Here is a 23,623-nt window from a genome sequence, read left to right as displayed (position 1 = left end):
CACTTATTTCCTCAGTAATCAAACAGTATGCATGGTGGTGGAAGGGTTGGCCCTGTAGGATGGGTGCTGACCCAACTACTAACTGTCCACAAATGGGATGCAGTGTCATCGAAAAACACTAGTAAATTTAATGTGAAAGAAGGTTTCATGAATCTTATTTACAACTCACCGACGATTAATACTTTGTTCTAAGCCCATTGTGCAGTTTGTTTGATTCTGGCATCTTGGGTAATGTGAACCCAGTTGTGATATGTGATCCTATCAATGATGGTTCATTGGACAAAAGTTATTAAACAAGCATGGCTCATCTTCTGTTCCCTGAGCTAAGGATATCACAGATAAGAAATATCCTTTTCCATTCCTTCAATATGTTTTATGTTTATCAAAAGAGATAGAAAGTTATAAGCGTTTTTGTCTGGAAAGGCATAACTAATCTTGTCTTCATCTCTTTCTGTGCTGCTCTCTGTGCTACTGCTGTCCTTTGCCTTCTCATAGAATAGTGGTCCCTTGCTAGATGAAAGGCAAATCGATCCAGTCTTTTTAAAATATCCCAGCTGGTAGTTTAAAAAAAAATACTTGTGATCTTCTGCTCACAATGACTATAAAGAACAGTGTGGGCCTTTATACTGTTCGCTTGAACCTATCACAATGATTTATCAATAATCTCATACATCTTTCAAGCTCAAGTGCTCCTGCCTTTTGCAGCCCAAAGTGTAAGTGTTCTAAATCAATGACAGAGTGTGCTTGCTCTGTAATCCTGCACAGTCACATAGCTTACAATTGCTCAACAAAGGGAGTGTTTCACCACCACCATTTTAATAAGTTGTAATAAAGCCTTTATTTGGAGGAGGAGAAGGACTCTTGTCTCCAGTGATCACGTCATACAGACCATATGGGCTGCAACTCACATGTTTTGACTTTGATTAGGAGAATTCATGAGTTCAGAAAAGGCAGTTTGCACAAGACAATTGTCAAATTCTGTCTGAACATCTACTCATCTTTATGTGTGGGTGTGGAGGCATACTTTTGAGTGAGTGTTGAGTCCTTGCAATTGGCTGGAGAAGCCCCTGTTTTCTGGGCAGGATTTTTGGAAGTGGTTTGCCATTGCATTTTTCCTATAGCTGAGAGAAAATGATTGGCACCCAGTTGGCTTCATGCCAAATTCAGAACTAGAACTCACATCTCCCAGTTTCTAGCTTGGTGCCTGGCTCTCCTATCGCATCTATTATTCCAGAATTCCTGTACTTCTTAGATTGCCAATATGAAAAGGAGAATCAACTATTTTAAGGGGAAAAAACATATTGGGGAGGGGATATAAAAAAGGAGAAATAAGAGCAGCTTAATAAGGATTGAACATGCTTTGTCTGCATGGAATGTTAACTACAGATAAGATGAGAAATGAACCATCTAGGGAAGGAGAGTACAGTGGAACAAAATGAAATTCTGACAGATACCTTCCACATTGCAACATTTATTTACAGGTGTTAACTGTAAGATCAAAGAACACCTTGCATGTTATCCAAAAAGATATCGGCAAAAATCTACAGGGCCTGCAATCAATTTGCAGGTGCGCATATCCCTTTCACAGTTGTACATTTTTCTAAAGTTAATCAAGCCACTTAGTGAGGGGAGTGTTAGTCTTTTTTTATTTCTTCGTTCTATATGGCTTAACAAGCTCCCAGAAAAGGAACTGCGTGTTCACCTGATCTCTTGGCAAGTTTCATTAGTTGACATTTCAACCATTGAAGAGTTATAAGAAAATCCTCCTGCATTACAGCTGGGCTTACCCGGCATCTCTTTAATTGCCAGAGAAAGCTGACATCATCACTTAATGGCCAGAGAGGCAAGGAAATATAACTGCAGCTCAAAGGTGGCCTTCTCAGCATGAAAAGAACTGGCTGGGTGAAGATTCGTTCAGGAACAAGGCAAAATAGGGTTGAAGTAAATAAAGACATAGGAGGAAAGGAGCTGAATTCACTGTTTTTGCCAGGAGCTTGGATGGCAGCATTTCCTTCGGCATACAGAAAGAAAATTCTGTAGTTGTGCTTTTGGCATCTACAGCGAGGCATGCATTTATACAGATTATGTGATGGATGATAGGCATTCTGCAACCCCAGATGCTGGGATTACCTAAGAAAAGAGTCAAGCCAGACCTTGGCTATAGAACTGCATCCGGATGAGTCATAAAGGCAAGCCAAAGTAGCAACAATTCTGACGTGCTACAACTGACTTTTCAATCGGCACATCGGTTGCTTTTAGAATATGAAGGGGATGGTTGGTTAAGAAATATGCAATATGAATATGATTAATTTAGAGGCAATAAAGCAAGACAGCAGAAAGGAATTGGCACTGCATTTGGGGCAAGGCAGACATAATTAGACTTCATAGATGGAAGCCCTACAATTAACACTTTCTGTTCCCATGCTAGTCTATCTTTTGTTCCTCATTGACCTCACATTTAGCACCTGATAATGTCCTTCCCAGGTCAGGCAAAAGGGCCAGTTTCATTTTTCACCTAATTTACATGCATACTCATACAGTATATGCCTTAAGGCAAGATTTAAAGGTGGAAGTGAAACTTCTTTGCCTGCTTGGACCTCTCATCAGCCTTAATAGATAGCGCTAGTGACCACCACAATACACTTTTGACCCTTCTCCAAAGGTTGATTATAGTTGGATGTATCAACTGTACAGTACCTCCAACTCTAATATGGTGGTTCCGCTCCTTCCTAAAACAAGGCAATAATTTGTGTTTACTGGGGAGGAGAGACTGGACCCTTGAGTACTCCTTTATGGAATGAGTTTGGATCTTTCATCTGTCTGATATAATATCTATATGAAGCTCTTGGAAGGATTATTTATTGGTCAGGGAGAGGTATCATCAATATGCAGATCCCCCCCCCCCCAATTTTGTATTTCCATTCTGATCCTCCTTGGATATACAGCAGAAATTCAGATCGAGTGTCTTGAGAATGTCAGGTTGGATAGTGAGAAACAAATCTCAATCCAACCAAAACAAGCTTTCTGTTGATTCTAGAACAATTCTTGATAGGACTATGCTCAACTATAGAAAATTTTACCCCAACCAACCAATCCTGAAACTGTCATAGCAAGACTCTGAGAATCCTATAGCAGATTTCTGAAGACAGAGGGGATTATCACCCCTCACAACATTGCTGCAGATATAACAACATAGATCTTCTAATGGGCTCCATGTTGAGCCTTAGCAAAGTTGGGTGTTTTTAAACTTCAAGTCCTGCTGCTTATCCAGGTCCTATGGGTATCAATCCCCCCGGCAAGTTCTACATTCTGCCTAACAGGGCATTGGGGAAAACACTGGAAAAACCAGGCACAAACTCTTCTTAGGCTTCTTGGAATTCAACAGGATCCAGTACCTTTTTCTGATGGACCTCCTAATAAGTCCACTTCCTCAACATTGATGAGACTTTTAGCTACAAATCCAGCTCAATCAAAGGAAATGATAATGGTACAGGACTAGATTGGTTACAGGTCTGACTCTGTACAGGGTAAATGTATTCTATTATGTAAATTGCTTATCATAATACAGATAGTCCTTGATCTATAACCACAATTGAGCCCAACATTTCTGTTGCTAAGTGAGACACTTGTTAAGTGAATTTTGTCCCATTTTACAACCTTTCTTGCCACAGCTGTTAAGTGAATCACTGCAGTTGTTAAGTTAGTGACAAAGTTGTTTAAGTCTGGTGTTGCATGTCGGGAGTTCTCATAAACTGATTGCATGACCCTGGGACACTGCGAGCATCATAAATATGAACCAGTTGCCAAGTGTCTGAATTTTTATCATGGGCATACTGCAATGGTCATAAGTGTGAAAAACAGTCATGAGTCACTTTTTTCAGTCACTAAATGAACTGTTGTAAGTCAAAGATTACCTGTAGGTATATATCTATAATTTTCTTTCCTGTATGGGTGACTATAGATTTCTTTAGAAGCATGAGGAAAATACGTAGTTCAGTTGCCTAACACCTGTTTTACATTCAGAAGGCTGAAGGACTGAGAAAAAGTTCTACCTCAAGAAGAGTTACTCCTAGTTAGGATCAGCTAATCACAGTTATTTGAAAATCAGTTTTGTGGTAAGTGGTGATTTGTTCTAACTTTGATTTGTAGAAAAAAATGGTTGTGAAAAATCATGCTAAGTCAGAAATCAGAGATTATAAAGCCCTACAAACAGAGATTCTTTTAAACAAAACACAGAATCCATTGTCATTTAGTATAATACACAAAACATAAGATAGGCTTTCATAATGTTTCTGAAGAGATGGCATTTGATCCCAAACCTGATATTTAACTGGGAAAAGGGGCTTTTTCCCAACTATATAAGCTCAGTGGTTCTCAAACTTAATGGTACCACAACCCCCTTAAAATCCTACATGAAATTGTGCAAACCCATAAATAAATCTAATAATTTCACTGCAGTGAAGACCAGGCAGGAAACAAATAGCCTTGTTTTTAATAATTCCGTGTATTGGAGAGGCCTCAGTTTGTGTTGCAAGATGTCAATAGGATACGATAGGATAGGATAGGATAGGATAGAATAGAATAGAACTGGAAGGGACCTTGGAGGTCTTCTAGTCCAGCCCACTGCTTGAGCAGGAGAACCTATACTATTTCAGACAAGTGACTGTCTAGTCTTTTCTTAAAAACCTCCAGTGATGGAGCACCCACGATTTCTGTAGCCAAGCTGTTCCACTGGTTAATTGTCCTCACTGTTAGGAAGTTTTCCCTTAATTCCAGGTTACTACTCTCTTTGATTAGTTTCCAACACTGTTTCTTGTCCTGCCCTCTGGTGCTTCAGAAAATAGTTTGATGCCTTCTTCTTTGTGGCAGCCCCTCAAATACTGAAATACTGCTATCATGTCACCCCGTTTCTTCTTTTCTTTAGACTAGCCAAACCCAAGTCCTGCAGCCGTTCTTCATATAGTTTAGTCTTCAGGCCTGTGATCATTTTAGTTGCTCTTCTCTGAACTTTTTCCAAGGGTACAGGGTACAGTTAAAAAAAGGCAGGATATCTATGACAGTGTGATTGAAGCTCCACCTGTTCTTTAATATTTCATGGAGCTTTGAGTCCATCATCGTGGCTGCCATCTTTATCTTTTTTTCTTTAATAGCCCTGTTTTGTGGAAGCCCCATCACAAGAATGCCCAGGCAAAGTGAGGAGCAAAGCATAGCAGGAGTTGACAGTGTTCTCAGCAATGTGGGTGCAGGCAAAGCAGGAGGGCTGTCAAAATTGCTTGGCCAAGGGCACAGCTGGTTCACCAAGCAGGGAACCAAGCCCAGAGGGAATATGGATGGTGCTTCAACTTTGCCTGGGCAAATCAGGTTTGAAAAGAATGGGCAACCCCCTCTAAATTCTTCTTGACATCTCATGGGGAGGGTCACACTCTACAGTTGACAGCCGTTCCCATGAGCCTTGACTTTTTACACAATTCTTCTCCCCTCCTCCTTTTCTCCTCCTTTTCTTGATTATTTTTCTCCCTTCCCTTCTCTAAACCTCTCTCTACTTTGTTTATGGATCTAGACATAATTTCCTTTGCCATCCTAACTATAATGTCTGACTTGAAAATTGCAGCACTGCTTGAGGATTTAGGTTACTCAGCAAGTTCCTCCTGACCTGACAATATGTACAAAGTGAAAATGACCTCTGCTTTTCTAAAGAGATCACGAAAACAAGGCATAATGATGCTGTTTGTTTTAGCAATTGACTAGAATTTTATTTTAAACTGCAATTCACGATTTTCCTTTTATATAGATCAGAAATTTTCTAAAGTGAAGTGAAAGGCCTTTGAGGGCTTTAGAATAGACTGTTTTTTACTATTTTTTAAAATGGTACAGTAGTTTTGCTTTTTAGTGGTCTTTTGATTTTACTATGTTTTATGTGTAAACTGCTAGTGTAATATTTTTTCCCCAGTAAATAAACGCATGAAATAAATAAATATATTGTAAGCCACTCAGAGTCACTTTTCAGAGTGAGATAGGCAGGATATAAATTTAATTTAAAAAAGAATAAATTCGATAGATACATTCTAGTTGTGTCCCCCCCTCCATTTTTTACTGATCATTTTCTGCTCTTACGTCTAACTCAAAATGTACCCCTGCATGCAAACTCTTCCATTATCCATGCATTTGCTCTTTTATTGTTCCTTTTGCAATCTCAATTTAACAACAGCCACAGCTAATATTTGTGGGATTCCTATGGAGGCTTTTTAGAGTCTTGAGAGTGAATTCTGAACAGTCTTTCAAGTATTATTAGTTTGTGTCTGATTTACCTGAGTAGAAAATACCTGCATTCATAAGCTTTTGTTTCACTTTCACTGCTTGGTTTCCTGATAAAGTGACTTGGAGCAATGTGAAAAGAGAATCCAGAATCTCCTGTTTGTAAATACTAAACAACACTCTGTTTGATCTCATCCATATATAATTAATTAGATTGTCTGAGAATGCTATAGGTCAGCAACATCTGTCTGGCAACAGATTTGCCATTCCTATCATACCTGGATAACTTTTTAATATCCTTAGCAATACATACTGCAGTGGTGTTAGCCTGTAGCTATGACACATTCCATATACTGTATTTAATTGCAGTTCAGTCATTCCATGTATTTGAATAAAAACATTCCTAAGAGCAGCCCACACATCACATAGTTAGATTTTAAAATGTTGCTCTGCTTTCTAGAGAATACATCTACATAATTGCAGATTTGCATAATACAGATACTGCAGAAGAATATTCTGGAAAAGTGCTTTTTAACTGTCTTGGCAGTATTTATTTTTCCTGGTCTGCTAGGCAAAGCAAATAAGTCTGCCAAGTTTTAGTCTGATCTGTTTAAATATTAATTATTAATATTAAATTAAATATTAATTATGCATTATTTTGTAACCCTTTGCACATAGCCACAACAGATTATGCATTTATTTATAACTTTTGGGTATCTGATAGAGAAGGAAATGAAAGACTTCAGGAGGCTTGGAGGAAGCTGCATTTAGTGTTGGATCTGAAGATAGCAAGAGATGCTGGCATTCTGAAACAGATTGTCCCAACAGGATATCTACTATAATTTCAGGTTTTGAGGGACTTTCCTGGAGGATGCAGAACGCTCCACATCACCTTTCGAAAATGGGAAGAAAATAGCCAGATCTAACCTTTGTTATCATTTGCACTGTGATTTATTCAAGCTTTCTGAAGTAGGATGAAAATTACATACAAAATGGAGGAGTTAACCTCTATGGGTAGCAGATAGAGTAGAGAGCATAGTCTCATTCTTGTTTTTCCATTTTTCAGCCACCCAAAGTTCAGAGTCTAGAGAAGAAGAGACAGCAGCTGCTATGATCCAGACACTGGGCTTCCTTCTGTTGCTGGCTGGGAAAGCGACTACAACTACTACTACCAATCCCCGTGTGAAGTTTTCCTTCCATGGTAAGGATGGGATGAGAGGTGGGAAGGCAAGAGAGTTTCTCTTGAATGGAAATCAAGTTTGGTTCTGTTGAATCTCTTGTATTCTGATAGAACAATCCTCTTGTCACCAGGATGGGGTGAATGGCGTTAAGGGGAAAGTCTTCTCGAGATGAGCCATGAAACAATAAGTGGAGATAGAGCTGATCTTTGTGCAAATTAAGATCTGGGACTAAATGTGACAGTTACTAATCTACAGTATAACTATATACGGACGTTTTGCCTCTTGGGAGGACTCATTTGCCCCTTTTTCTCTGTTGTACACCTGGGACACCCAAATTGTGTCCCAATACTTTAGGCTGTAATTAGGGTAAAAAAAATGCCTGACCTGTGCTTGGACAAGAAAGGTCTGTTGATCAGAATCTGGAATAACTTTATTCTTTTATTAGTAAAGTGAAACTGGGCTGTATTCCTATCTCCAAGTCCTGTGAAGCATACAGCAACTTTCCTTAATTGCATGGCATGATCTCTCAAGGGAATTGAGGTCTGTATTGAGTTCAAATCAACTATTGTGAATTTATGGTAGAGATGGATATGCCTAAGAATTTATGCCATTCTGAATATTCTGGGGAAATCCAAAATAGAAAATTGATTTGCTTCTAACATTAGTGTTTAAGTGGTGATGTTAATAATACTCCAGAGGTTTAAAATGTATGAAATGTCTTGGCAAAGGTCTGATCACAGAGAGCAGTACAATGATTATTTTTAAGTAAAACAGATTAATAGACAATAAATTGATACCTATTAATGAAAATGTTCAGAACATGTTACTGACTTAAATGTAATCCACTATGTCCTATTCATTGGATTGCTAGAAATGATTAATAGTAAGAATTACAAATCCTTGAAAATGGCCTTAAAATTAAGATAGAGTCTCTTTTGAGTCAAGCTCAACTCCTGACATCTTTACAGATATACCCTTATAGCTTCCTGGCCTTAACAATAATGTAATTTGCCATTGCCTTCTTCTAGGACGTTATTTTTGATTCACAGTCTAGTTTACAAGGTTAGAATTTCCTAGTGGGTCTCTCATCCAAACAAGCGTTAATTAGATCAGCCCTGCTGAAATTTTCAAACTTAGCTAAGGTTTAAAATAACAGGAAAAATTTCACGGAGATCAGAAAGTTCATTAATAAGGCTTGAAAAGGATATTTTTTATAAGAAACAAGATAGAAAGATATTTGGCTACATGAGAATGTGAAATAAGAAATTAACTGTCATATACCATTGTAGTAATGATTTCCTATAATATATTCAGTAATCTATTCTCATTTTGGGCTTGATTTAGGGAAAATTCCATTCACTTAAAACATTGTTGATATTATTTTTTAAAAAAAATATTAATATAAAAGGCTTATAATTATTATTCCTTTCTAAATCTAGTCTAATAAAAACTCAGTTATCCTCTCTTTCTACATATATAGAGTTAAAAATAAATTAAGATGCACCATATCTGTCCATGGACCTTTGATCATTCCCTGTTCTAGTGATAAATAAATTTAGCCGTACCCAAACTGCAATAAGTGTGTTTGGAATTAGTTTAAAATCAGTACCATATTTTGGTAGATTTTGATTTGTGTCATGCTAGGTCTCTTGTTAGATTGGCCAGTGAAGATGTGATCACAGTTGCTGCTGAACTTCATTCTTTCTCCCAAACACCAGTCCTATCAACTGGCCAAATCTGGTGACATGCTGGAATAGTTTATCTTAAACTTTAATTGTGGGCCAGAGAAAGTTGTTCAATCTTCAAATTCTTAACCTAGCCTTTCAGCTGTAAGGACTATGAATTGCGGGATGGGAAGAAATGTTGTCCACGAGGTGGAGGAAGACACCATACATGGGAAGAAGTGAGAGCAAATGGCCTTTTTGAAGGTGAAGCACTCATTCTAAGCAGGAAAGTTTGGAGGATATTCATCATTGTTCTTTTATTCCAAAAACTTGGTTTTAAGTTGATCCAAAGTCAGGTTAGATTGACCAATATGGCATTGCACTTCTCAAAGGGGAGCAGTTGTTTATTCTGGTCATTTACTGCAGTTGGAAATCAAAGAAATCAGAATTGCTGGATGGCATTGGTGTCCAGTTTAATCTACCTCAGTTTAAACTGAAGTAGGTTAACTGGGAATAAACTGGAGGCCAAAGCCCAAATAAGCTAAACTGAGTAAACTGGACTAATTTCAGTTTAACCTACTTTGTGGGGTTATTGAAAGGAAAAACAGATGCTGGGAGTGTAGCGTATGCAGCCTTTTGCTCCTAGAAAAAAAAGGCAGGATACAAATTTAATGAAATAAATAAGTTGGTGCAGCTGATCCGGCTGTGACTTCTCTGTCAGCCCTTGCAGTTGACATCGGCAACAGCTCATTAGCGGGTGGACGACTCCCCTGCCAGTCACTTTCTTTCACTTTCTCACAATGGCTTATTTGTTCCTGCTGCTGAAGGCAGATTAGGCTTCGTGTGTAAAGAAAGAGGCCTTTCTCTGAGCAGAGGCCTGTTGTGCTGGGAGATTAATGTCACGCTGGTTGAGACTGGTAACCTATTAAAATTGGTGGGACCAATCAAAGAGCGGGCTGAAAAGAGGGGAGTTAAAGGTGGGATTTGATACAGGCAGAAATTGGATTTGGAATGGGGGGCAATCAGATTATAATAGTAGTTTCCTCCACAGCCAGCTCTCTGTAAATGGCTTGTTGAATGGCTCTACGTTGGAGCAGGTTAATCACAAACTGCTGAGGTGAATCTTGGATTCAGAAATGCCATTACTTGGATTTTTCAGCACACACACACACACACACACACAGAGAGAGAGAGAGAGAGAGAGAGAGAGAGAGAGAGAGAGAGAGAGAGAGAGATACCCCTTGAGTCCAAGGCAATGCTTGGTGCAAAAAAAGGGGGGATTTTCTGCCGTCCAACAGGAGACAATGTTTGTTGGGTGAAAAAAATAAGCTGGTGTACTTGCTTGTTTCACACGGAAGACTTAGTTTCCAGGCTAGTAAGCAACAGGCCATTTAAAATGTGTAGAAATCCCTATAAATGGGTGAAATGGGTAAGTCATTTGTGAAAGAAGACAGATTTAAAGGTTATCTTCCTAATATCTTTACAACCCAAGGGCTTTTACCAGTTCAGCCTATAGGACTTTTCCATTTACTTGTTTATGATTGCTGGGTTGAATGCAGCAAAGTGACAGGAATGTTCAAGGATTTAATGATAATTTAAGACATGAGTAGTGTGAATTAAAAAAATGGAGGAGTGAATAGGGCTCAGAGGCCAGAGGATAGCTTTAGGCACCTAATATTTGTCTGTAGAGGCTTAGTTGCAGAAAAGCCTTTTGACAAAATATATTGGCAAATAGTTATTTGTAATTTTTTTCATTTGTTTTTTTTTTTTTTTTTTTTGGTTAGGAACTCTGAAAATGCATTATTTGTTTCAAATAATATTAGTGAGAACTAATGGGAATTTTAACAATGTACAGCAGGCTGTCCTCTCTCAGCTTTACTGTTTGGTTTGCATTTGGAAACTTAAGCTTGTGCAAATTGGCAGCAGGGAGATTCAGTTTGTCCTTTTCAGGGAAGGAGAACATAAAGTGCAGTACTTTGTACAGTACAGTAGAATACTCAAGTGATCAGTTAGACTTAGGGATAAAGTTCAGATTAAGGTTATATCATCACTGACAAACCTCAATCTTCCATATCAATTAAATGACGGTTTTTGACATTTTTTGATATATTATTAACTGATCTGAAACAGGATTGAAGTTTTGAAGGACCTCTCTGGACAGTTTTGAGGTGGTCAAAGATTGAATTCAACTAAAACCTCTCTCTCTCTCTCTCTCTCTCTCTCTCTCTCTCTCTCTCTCTCTCTCTCTCTGTCTCTGTGTGTGTGTGTGTGTGTGTGTGTGTGTCTTTCTCTCATGAGCATGTGTGCATCAACATATTAACACTTCTTATATATTGGAGATTGATATTCAGAAACTAGGGATTCATCCTTGCATTAGCTTCCAGCATACCAAGTCTGATTCGATCCCCTTGATCCTGCTAAATTAACCTTATGGGAAGAATTCAAAAGAGAAATTAGCAAGCCAATCCTTTTATTGAAAATCTTGGGTGATTGTGTACTATAGATTAATTAATGGGGATCAGATGATAGGGTTTTTTTGTATGTTTAAAGAGTTGCAGCAGAAATACAATGTGCCATTTTTAATTATAACTTCCTAGAAATGAGCCATAAATCATGGGTTGCGATTCTTTCTAATATTAGAGAATTTAATTGTACTTTACAAAAAACTAAAATTATAATTAGTAATAATAAACAGCCATTATAATATATTAAATTAGTTATATTAATTATATGTTATTAAGGCATAGAATTACGAACTTGAGCATCCAGTACATGAATGTCAATAGGGAACCATTTGGGAACATTTTGTCACATCACAGTTCCATAGATTTAAAATTATAATTAATTCATTAAACTCATGTCTGTTAGACACCAGTGCATATTTTCAGAACAAATGGTTGGAGATGTGGTTCTCAAAATACATAATTGGTTAATATGATGTAGTTTTGTGTCATAATTATGAATTATATTCCAATGGTTTAAAAGATAATAGGAAGTGAATACTGCAAGTGTTGATGGTTTCAAAAAACAAACAAACCAATAAATGATAAAAATTTGTTACAAGGAATTCCATTCTCAGTTATTACAGCAGTCAGAAGAACTTACGTATCTTTCTACATTTGAACAAACATTTCACCACAAAAAGTCCTGATTGGAGGATTGTTTTGAAATGTGAACTGCATTCACTACTTTATATGTTCAACTTTGCATTTTTCCTATTTCTGTATTGACTGACTTAATTTTAATAATTTGATTCTGTAATAAGGTACATGTGTATCTCTCTGTGTGTAAAAATGTCTTGCTTAAGGCACAAGAGATGTAAAACTGCAATTGTTTTCTCTCTTCAGCATACAGTAAACATAATTTTAAAGTTTCATCCTTACAGCTTTGTCTGGAAAAAGAAATCACTTAGTTCTGTTCAGTCACTATATCTGTATGCATAATTTCATTCTGATATGGACACATCTCAGTATAGCCATTCAGTCATTTTCTTAAGTCTGTTTTTATCTTTGAACACATAATTTCTTATTATTCCACATGGGCCCAATGGGCAAGTAGCAGAACGGCACTCCTACATTTTTCATAGGTCATGAACATGATTACCAGAACCATTTATACAAAATTATTCACCAGATGGACTCTTGAAATGCACAAATGGAGTTAGTCTCCTACAACAGTCTGCAGCAAGTATGATTCTTTGTTCCCTGCATAGAAAGTATACACGTACCCATAATGAAATATTTTGTTCTTTTCATTTATTTTAGCTTGCCTTACACTTGGTTCATCTGATTCTCTTCATTCTGGCCTGCAGAATATAAATAGAATTGTATATTTTTGTAGTTGTGTAACAGTCCATCCTCTATTTTCTCTCCAGACCTGAAGATGCGACATGGGCTGCGCACCTATGAGTTGGAACGCTCTTGTTGCTACAATGCGCTGCTCCTGGATGAAGAAAGGGGCCGGCTTTTTGTGGGGGGGAAAAACTACATGGCATCATTGAGCCTGGACAACATTAGCAAGCATGACAGGAAGGTAACAAGCCTATGTACTGCAGCGGGCCTGTACCTCAACCTGGCTCCTCCAGGAATGTTGGATTGCATCCATCCCCGTCAGCACAACCAATGGCTTGTGTTGCCTTGGAAAGACACAACATATTGGCTACCCTACCCAAATATTCCTTCTCTTCCCTTTTGTTATGGAGGAGGGAATGATTATCCCACAACAGGCCTGTACCTCAACCTGGCTCTTCCAGGGATGTTGGATTGCATCCATCCCCGTCAGCACAACCAATGGCTTGTGTTGCCTTGGAAAGACACAACATAGTGGCTACCCTACCCAAATATTCCTTCTCCTCCCTTTCGTTATGGAGGAGGGAATGATTATTCCACAAAAGTTTGTGGGAGGAGATTTGGCCCAGTTTATATAGGTCCCACTATCCATGAGATGGGCAGCAAATAAATATGACAAATAAAATCTATTTGGAGATTACTCAAGATCGACTAAATGCTGTAAACTGCTTGGGTCTGAGAATTTGGTGGGATACAGCTGTTTTATTAAGAATAAAGAAGAACATTAGTCAGACGTTTTAAAATGTTTGTTCTCCAATGGCCTGTTCTGGTTTGGAATTTATTGCAGCTTCTCCTCACTGAGGAAAGAGACATTCTCCTCCTCATGAAAATGAGCCTCACAAAATGTCTTGGGGAAGGTTCCCTGCTTAATGACATGGGATGGAGGGTGGGGGGAGTGTGCTGATACTCTCTACCGTGGACTATCAATACAAACTGCATTCCGGCCCAGCAGAGAAAGGCTTTGACGACACAATACAGCCAAACCACCTTTGACCCCTTTCTCCTGAAACACCAGTTTTCTGTGGCAGCACCTCAGTCTGTGGAATCTCTGCTTCAAGAGATTAGTTCATTCGCTGCTCAGTTTCTGCACATTAGCTGTTTAATTTTTAAAAATAAGAACCAAGGCTCTTATTGCTTTTTATCAGATTCTCTTTGCAATACCTATTGTCAAGCACTTTGCTGTTTTCACAGAGTTAATGTCTGAAGGGCAGCCAATAGATTGCTTGATTGCTTATTTGTTTACTGAACAAATGTGCATAACTGCCCAACTAATACACATATAAAATTCAATAAAATTAATTTGGGTGAGCTGCACTATACAAAGCATTTATGGTGATCTCAGCCTTGCAGCCCATTAGCCCACCATTGCTTTTACAGCATTCTGATAGCGCTAGGACATAAAGAGCAGGGAAATTGTAGATCAGGACTAAGGGAAGCCTTCAGCATCCCAATGAATGGCTTTAGTACCAGGGCTTTAATAACATTTGACAATGCTGTAATGAATGACTGGACTAGAAGATCACCCTCTTGGAGTGGCATTGGTAGGTTTTTGCCATTAATTTCTGCCATCTTTACTCTCACAGATTTATTGGCCCGCACCTGTGGAATGGAGGGAGGAATGCAACTGGGCAGGCAAAGATATCAATGTAAGTGATCATTGGGTGAAATATATTAATTAAGCTATATATGTCACTGGTTCTTATTTTATTGTTGCTTTATTTTACTTTAATGTTTTACCATTTTTACTTCTTCTTCTTACCATCATCATCTTTTTGGAATTTCTATTTTCTCATATCTGGTCTTTGAACATAAATAAAGTCATAAGGGAGAGAAGGAGCACTAAGAAATGTTATGCAAATCAGATGCTTCCAGAGTGAATGAACAGATAGCCACAAATACTTTCATTATATTAAGTTAACTTGAGCTTGAAGGGTCCTGATTTACCCAAGATCTTCCATTGTTGTAGATGCCTCTGAGCATCTTATAAAAATGAATTTTCTTACCTGTAAAATGTTTTCTCTCTTCAGTCTGTCAACGGGTAGCATTCTGCCCTGGCCGGGTGAGGCCCTGTAAGGGTTGGAAAGGTCATTTAGAGGGACTGGTTGGTGCACTTAGAGATTCTTCTTTTGCTTTGACCCATCCTGACCTTCCAGGAGATAACAAAAAGGTTCCCACAATTTTGGCAGGAGTGGAGATGAACCAGGACACCTTCAGATTTGTGCCTTCATAAGTGTCAGGCTCAGCAAGAAGGAGCTCAGCACCCTGGTTATAACTCATAGAGGTTGTCCAAAAAAGGAGCAGCATGAGGTCAAGTCTAGAAAAAAAAGTTAAGTGAAATGGTATTTTCTTCAAATCAGGTTCAGCCTCCCCCAAATAAATACACAATATTTACCTCATCAAAACTTACAGTAAATTTATCCATCCAATAAAGTCTCACACTTTATTCAACTCTGAAATGGCCTTTAAAAACATTTTATCTCCTTATAGAAAATCAGTAGGGGAAGATATCAGATCTATCATCATGAGCATTGTGTATCATAGAATGGGAATCTTTACAGAAAAAGATCACCTCTGAGCCCACAGGAGCTGGGCTGAACCTACAGGAGCTGGGCTATGTCTGAGGCACCCTGGTGTCAAGTCTCAAGAGGGGTGTATAAATCAAAAGTAGCCTCCTGGACTTGAAAGGTCAACTTGAATGTTTATTGATAACCAGGGCAGCAACCAAATAATAATAATTTATTTATTCATTATAGATGTTAGTCACTCTCACACGCTAACACCTCATTGCTCTGTTGTTACCAACTGGAGCCCTTTTGTTATTTTTAAAGACAATCTCATGTAAATTATTTCACAATAATTTAAATATGTAGTAATAAGGGAATGAGTAAGAGAAATGTGGGACCTAAAAGCTTCAAGACCAAGATTGTGGATATATCAGATGCTTGTAATTTTGGGACCTGAATTGCTTCAATCCATAGAGCTGATAGGATTGGTACGGAAAATATATGGTTCATGTTCCCAACAGTTGGCTTCCCTAATTCCTAAAATGGCTGCTGAAGAAGAGAGACCAACTTTGCCCCAGTGCTCTTTCTTAGCTTCCAGTGAAGTACTGGGATATTTTCTGTTTGAAAAGTACAGCATAGCATGCTGCTCTGAACTCTGTTGGCCTTTTGGCCAAGTGCAAGCAGCAGTGATGTGGTCATGATAACTTCATCAGTATAGTTAATTATTTGTGTGTTGAGCAACAGCAAGAACAAGCCAGACTGACTCCAGAGGAATGTATGAAGCATCAAAAATACAGTTATTGGCTTCTCATAATACATATGGTCTGGATTAAAAGGGCTCAGTAGTTTGTAGTTTAATATATTATGGAAAGTCAGCCATGTCTTAGCATCCTATAGGAAGCAAGCCATCCTGTTATGTCATAATGTGATTTATTTGTTCAGGCATGTCATGTTATGCAACCTGAGCAATTGTATTTTGCTAACATGTATTTAGGATTTAGTGTATTGTATAATGGCAGTGGTCTTACTGTGAATAAAGCAAAGAAGAGATATGGTCCATTTAGTGGAGTACAAATATTGACAACAGATCAACGGCTTCAAACAGGGCTTTTCCAATTGTCCCCAGTGGGACTAAATCTAGGACTTTTTGCCTATGATATAAGTGTGTTCTACCATTGAGTTACAACTTTTATTCTGCATCAGAGAAACAGACCCAGAAACAAAATCCCAGCAAGGAGGCGATCAGAGTAAAGACAGCTGGGCATTGTGCCAGCACAAGAGTTGTCCCAAGTCATGTTATTCCTGCTTAAAACTCAAATGAGTTGCCATGGCATCACTCCAAAACACAACAGAGAAGACATGTGGTGCAGGAACATCTCTTTTTCTGCTCCCGCTTTTGCTCCATTCATTGGCAGAGCAGAAAAGTCAGAGCAGCCACGAGGCACTTGTCTTCCACAGGTTTCATTCCAGATAGGAACCCAACAAATCCTGCTGGAGAACCAACCGCTCTTCTGCTCCACTGAGCCCAGTAGATAGCAAGGAGGCTTGGGAGGCAGGTGGCCAGAAAAATTAAACTGCTATTGATGGAGGAAAGGTACCTCTATCTGTGCCAGAATCCTCCCCCTTCCCCTCTCAAATAGCTCTCCACAGTTAATCTGTTTGGTCATCCTGCAAAAGGAGAAGGGGCTATTTGTCTTCTTGGGCTACTCAAAAGTGATGACAGGATGTGACAACCTCAGACCTGTTTACTTAAAATCTCCACAGTACATGGGACAAATGGTTGAGATCCATCTGTGTATGTTTGTGTCTAAGAAAGAGACACATAGACAGAGAATGAGAGAGATTCTTAGCATGTCCCTTGTTGTAATTAATTAGTACATTTAACTTTTGACAGCCGTGCCATTTAAGACAAAGCAAAGACTTCCCTGCTGTGTCCTGTTCATAAGAACGTGCTTCCTAATCAGTGATGGTTCTGTATTAGGACATCACACATATAAAGGGGAAGATCATACCAAATTGGTTTTCTTTCTATGAAAAACAGCCCAGTTCTGGGCTGAGCACAAAGCAGCAGATAGTTTCTCTCATGAGAATGGAAGTAACTCACAGGGCTGCTCTGTTTTGTTGTGGGGATGATTAAGAAACAGAACAATTATCAGTCAACAGAGCAAAACTCTCTAATGGTGACATGGGCGATGGATTTAGGACATAATATTAATTTGGATCAATGGCAACAGGTATGGATGCGAAACAATAAAATTACATTGGCGTCATCCTATAAAGAAAATTCGTATAAGATGATTTATAGATGTCATCTTCCTCCAGCAAGACTAGCCAAAATGTATAAAGGATACTCAGGCTTATGTTGGAAATGTAAAAAAGAAAGGGGCACTTTTTTTCATGTGTGGTGGTCATGTAAGGAAACACAGGGGTATTGGCGTATGGTTTGGAAATGGGTAACAGAAATGAGCATACAAAATATTCAATATAAGCCTGAGACATTTTTGTTAGGAATTGTTGAAGAAAATGTTAGTAAAGAGGATGTGTATTTATTTATTCATGTGGTTACAGCGGCAAGAATAGTATTCGCTCAGAATTGGAAAAATTCAGCTGTACCTAGTGAGGAAATTTTAATTTATAAAATTATGCATCGCGCAGAATTAGATAGGTTAACTAAAAGACTCAAAAATCAGGATGCTATGGATTTTTACCAAATATGGAATAAATTTTATAAATGGTGCGGGGGGGGGGGAATTTGGAGGTCACTGTGATGAGATAAGTTAAGATTGAGTTTAGAGTGATGTTTTTGTATAGAGTTTAATTAATTATGAATAGGAATGAACTGAGATGTTGGTCAAGTCTGATTTACCATGTTTAATGTTTCTAAACTTTTTCTTTTTTTGTTATTTAATAAAAATTTATTAAAAAAAAAACCAGAGCAAAACTCTCAATCCCCAATATCATTAACTAAGGATTATGAGTGCTATTTCCCTGTGTACAAATTTGTACAAAGTTTTGAAACAATCTTGAAAGAGATGGAGAAAAGACCTGGTCTGTTTAAACCAGGGCTCTTCAAACTTGGCCCTTTTATGAACTTGTGGATGTGCCTGACGGAGGAATTCTGGGAGTTGAAGTCCACAAAGTCATAAAAGGGCCAAATTTGAAGAGCCCTGGTTTAAACCTAGCTTTCTTTATGACTGAAGTTTGCTTGAATTCAGTGCTAACATCACAGACTAGATGAAGTATTATCAAAGTAGTAGCTACATGATCTGACTATGGCTGTCAGTATGAACATCAATATCAGTTAAGAAAGGAAATAAATTTGAATTAAACAACTAGATTCAATTATGAGATCCAGAAGCATTCAATGAAAGTAAAAGAAGAACTGTGAAGATGAGAAGTAACAGACCTGATATACTGAGATATACTTTGCCGTGGAAGTGACAATGATCTTGCTCTTGATTAGATCATACATATGGCTGCTGGTTAGTTAATGCTATGTGGTTTTTCTGTGGGAATTGGTGCATTCAATTATGGCCAGCTTATATCAGAATATTGGTCCAATTTGCTCAACAAATGACTGAGGAAGGCAAACTCTTAGAGGGCATGTAGTCTACCACTGAGCCACAATCTGGATTTAACTTGCAAACTGACCCAATTCAATTCATTTTCCGTAGCATAAAGGAAATACGCTTCCCAGCCCTGCTCTACCTGCTGTTTGCCTTGAGGGCCATTTGCCACATTGTCATATGAATGATATATCAGTGGTGTATTATGGCCAGGAGGAAAATTCCTCAGAAATTCGCTGGTGCATGTCCAGGCTTTGAGAGAGCTGATGAGACAGCAAGACCGGAACATCTGGCCCGTGCCTAATGCAATGATCTGTCACCATGGCATCTGACTCATTTCCCTTTCCTATTACCAGCAGCTAGGCATGGGAGGCCAACTGTTTTCTGTCCATTGAGCATAGTTTTTGTTCTTGGCTTATGGTTTCCCTTGGCTGCTAGCTCTCAAGTCAGTAACTTTAACCTCAAAGAGAAGGCTCAAAAAGAAGATCCAAGATTTTTTCTAGAGGGGGATATCTTGCCTGCTGAAAAACATAAATGCAAAATGGCACATAGGGGCCTTGGACTGAGATTGCAATTGTAGGTTACTGGGGTTCTATAGAAGGGAAGAAGAAGGAATGAAGAAGAACTAAGGGGTCTCAGTTATCGTAGACTTAAATGCAACTGCACTCAAATCCTTTCATGAAAACTGACAATGTTTTCACAAGAAACATTCTTTTCCCTTTTCTAGCATTTACTCTTTCTCCTGTTCTTTTTTAGTTGCTGGAACTTTAGATGTAGCTATAGATAGGAACCAGTTTGGTGTAGTGGTTAAGACACCAAGCTAGAAACTAAGAGACCATGAGTTCTAGTTCTGCTTTAGGCATAAAGCTCAGCTGAGTGGCCTTGGCCAATCACTCTCTCTCAGCCCTAGAAAACAGCCAACAGAACTGCAGGAACTTGTCCAGGCAGATGGTAGGAGGCCATGTTGATTCAAAGACACACACGCACAGAGAGTGAGAGAGAGACAGAGACAGACACAGAGACACAGACACAGATATGTTAGTTTCCCCACTTCTAATTAGTTTCTCCACTACTAGCAATGATCATTGCAATGATCCTGGATATTGTTCTGTCTTTCTGTTGGGAGACTTCCTTTCTGTCTTTTACAGAATAACTTAGTGCAGATGACTTCTTTTACTAGTGATACCTTACTAATGGGAATGAGACAACTTGCCAACGCCAACTCGCCATAGCCAACCAGACACAGCGAACTCGCTGCCGGGCAACTCGCTATGGCCAACTCACCATGGGACAATTCACTGTGGACAATTTAACAGTTCTATTTAATTATTTAAAATAAATTAAACATTATTTTAATTTTTACCATTCACATTTCATTTTGTCCTTTCTTTCGCATCCTTTCTATAATGATTCTTTTTCATCATTTCTTTGATATTAGTGTAACTTTTGTCTTACAAAGAGTTGTCCCACAGCGAGTTGGTCATGGTGAATTGTCCGACAGTGAGTTGGCATGGCAACTTGTTCTAGACCAGTGTTTCTCAACCTTGACAATTTTAAGGCATGTGGACTTCAACTCCCAGAATTCCACAGCCAGCATTGCTGGCTGTGGAATTCTGGGAGTTGAAGTCCACATGCCTTAAAATTGTCAAGGTTGAGAACACTGTTCTAGACCCTTGTTAATAGTTTCGAATTATTTCTTTTATGGCAGGTATTCCTTATAATGTTGTAAAACAGATATGGTGGGGGGGATGGAACATTTTTTATTCAGATTATTGATGGGTATTGGGAGGCCCTTTATGTGTGAAAGAGGAAGACACATGAAGTTAGAAGGGAAACACTAGAAACCGAAGAAAATGAAATATAGTCATAAACACAGCCTGTTTATACGCACTCTCTTAATACATTTTTTTCTGGTTTTAAGGTTTGTCTGTTTCAAAAGCTGAACTACTGAGCCAGTGGTAGGGCTTTAGCATGAACTCTGCCCCCACTTCGATCCCCTCCTGAGCATTGTGTTGACATTATGGGGACTCCTCTTTTCCCCTCCCCCTGCCCCCCCTTCCTTTCATCTTTGCTTGCAAATCCTTGCCATTGCACTTGTTTGCTTTGCAACTGACTAATGGCTGCATGTGAAGTGGCTCCTTTTGGCCTGTTTCATTCAGCTCTCTTCAGCCTTGGTGGCTTCAATAGGCTTGTTCTTTGTTACCTTTCAAGAACTATTCTGTAAGACAGCATTTCTCAACCTTGGCAACTTTTTAAGATGTGTGGATTGCAGCTCCCAGAATTCTCCAGCCAGCATGCTGGCTGGGGAATTCTGGGATTTGAAGTCCACACATCTTAAAGTTGTCAAGGTTGAAAAACTCTGCTGTAAGGCAGGTTCTTGAGTGCCTAGTGGTGCTGGATGAGGCCCTGGATATCTTCTCCTTTCCTCACTGTACACTTATCATTCCCCACCACCACCACCACTTCTATTTATGGCCCATTTCTTGAGAAGGAAAGGTTGCCCTTCTGCCTGAGTTATTCCAGACATTTAAATAACCTGACACTTTTTAATGAGTAAATCCTGCTTAACACTAAATCAGACAAATGTTTACCTCCTGACAGAGCCTGGGGGAGAAGGAAGTAGACCGTGTGGCAGTTGAGCAGAGTTCTCTGTATCTGCTGGTGGCAGGCACGAAATCTCCCACCCCCACCCCGTCAATCCCCAAATCTCTTTGACTTTCTGAGTGTTGCCTCAAGTTTTTGCTGCAGAACTGCTGCTCTCCCTATAGTGCCCTCTGCTGGGAAAAACAGGCAGCAAGATGTGCTGTCATCCCAATGAGTCATGGGCCTCACAGCACCACTATTCCATCTCATTTGATGTAAACGAAAGTGAAGGAAGGCTCCCACATGTGCTGGCATTCCATCAACGTCAGGGGAGGGTTCCATAATTAAGGAATGCACCGAGACAGCAAATGCCAACAAACTGTGCTTCATGTCTTGCTCTGGACTCTTTTTTCTCCATTCCCAGTTTTTTGTCAGCTCTGGAAGTTGCTCTTTTTGGCACCTGAAAAAAAGCATTTGATGGGAAGTTGGAGAAATGCTCTCTGCTTTCTGCAAGCTTTCCTGTTACTTGACCACTGCTTTCCAGCTACTCTCCTTCCTTCTCTTTCAGCCGTTTGTTTTCTACTTGGAGTCGTTTATTAGGCTTGCTCAGTTACAGAATCCACTCTTGCTTTTCAGGCTGAGTGTATGAATTTTGTTAAGATCCTACATCTCTACAACCGCACGCACCTGTACTCCTGTGGCACTGGGGCTTTTCACCCCATCTGTGGCTTTGTAGAAGTGGGCCAACGTGTGGAGGTGAGTGATGCACAAAGGTTCATAAAGTGTACATGTGTCTGGGGGGTAAAGACGAACGTAAGCAAAAGAATCACAGGAGCTCCACGCTTCTCTTGATGGACATGTTTGCTCCTTTCTCTAGGACTCTGTCTTCAAACTCGGCTTCGAGAGCCTGGAGGATGGCAAAGGCAAAAGTCCCTATGATCCAAATCACACAGCTGCCTCAGTTCTTGCAGGTAACAGGAAAGGCCCCCAAACAATGACCTAGCCCCCAAATAAAGGTGAGACAAGAAAACAAGACCCATGTAAGATCTCATGTGGGATCCTTTGAAACCCCTATCTTTCCTTCCTCCATCTGCCCTGGGAACAGATGGGATCAGCTGACACTTTACACTAAAGATGCAGCTGCTGGGATGATAGTTCATTCGCCTTAACGCAGTGCCCCCTCCTCAACTGATACCTTGGGATCTTTCCCAGGGGCCACACAAAGAAAATGTGGAACATTCTCTGAGATGTCAATGGAGATTTGGAAGCCTGAAAGCTTTTGAAACTTCTCTCCTTTTGCACTGGGCAGGTGAAGAGCTTTATTCTGGTGTGGCTACTGATCTGATGGGCCGAGACTTCACCATCTTCCGCAGCCTGGGATCGAGGCCTTCTGTCCGCACTGAGCAGCATGATTCCCGATGGCTCAATGGTCAGTGGAGGGTTTGTGAGAAGGGGACCTATAGTGCAGGAAGTGAGTCAGTCTTAGAAAGGGAGACAAACAGAGGTTGAAAGAAACAATGCCCTTTAAAGTCTCAGAGAATCCAGAATTCATTATTACTTCACAACCTGTTTTCCTTGTTACCTTCTGGGAGGTGGGCTTTGTGGTATCTGAAGCAAAACATCCGGATTCTGTCACAGTTTTGTTCCATACAGTATTAACCTTCTGAATTCTCAAGCTTCCTCTTTCCGCTATGTATTCAAAATGGACACTGATTAATAGTTATATGTAAGTGTTTAGGTAGATACATATGTTGGATATAGCATATTTGTATAATAATAATAATAATAATAATAATAATAATAATAATAAAGTTGGAAGGGACCTTGGAGGTCATCTAGTCCAACCCCCTGCTCAGGCAGGAAACCCTATACCATTTCAAAAAATGGCTGCCCAGTCTCTTCTTAAAAACTTCCAGTGTTGGAGCATTCACCACTTCTGGAGGCAGGTTGTTCCACCGGTTAATTGTTCTAACTGTCAGAAAGTTTCTCCTTAGTTCTAGGTTGCTTCTCTCCTTGATTGGT

At 39.3% G+C, this 23,623-nt stretch overlaps 1 protein-coding gene across 2 annotated transcripts in view; it reads left to right on the top strand.

Moving 5' to 3' along the window:
- SEMA3B (semaphorin 3B) overlaps positions 1–23,623 on the top strand; it is a 49,351-nt gene that overhangs the window by 9,139 nt on the left and 16,589 nt on the right. For both annotated transcript variants that reach the window (XM_039333649.1, XM_039333655.1), the window contains exons 2-7: positions 7,322–7,456; positions 12,975–13,132; positions 14,532–14,594; positions 22,238–22,357; positions 22,479–22,572; positions 22,911–23,030. In XM_039333649.1, coding sequence (XP_039189583.1) covers positions 7,366–7,456; positions 12,975–13,132; positions 14,532–14,594; positions 22,238–22,357; positions 22,479–22,572; positions 22,911–23,030 — 646 coding nt within the window. In that variant the 5' untranslated portion in view covers positions 7,322–7,365. The remainder of the gene's footprint in view (positions 1–7,321; positions 7,457–12,974; positions 13,133–14,531; positions 14,595–22,237; positions 22,358–22,478; positions 22,573–22,910; positions 23,031–23,623) is intronic.

The sequence above is a fragment of the Crotalus tigris genome, unplaced genomic scaffold, assembly GCF_016545835.1.
Source record: "Crotalus tigris isolate CLP2741 ecotype Arizona unplaced genomic scaffold, ASM1654583v1 scf7180000017625.6296891, whole genome shotgun sequence".
Taxonomy (NCBI): domain Eukaryota; kingdom Metazoa; phylum Chordata; class Lepidosauria; order Squamata; family Viperidae; genus Crotalus; species Crotalus tigris.
The sequence above is the reverse complement of the archived record's forward strand: the minus strand, read 5'-3'. Positions and strand labels throughout refer to the sequence as shown.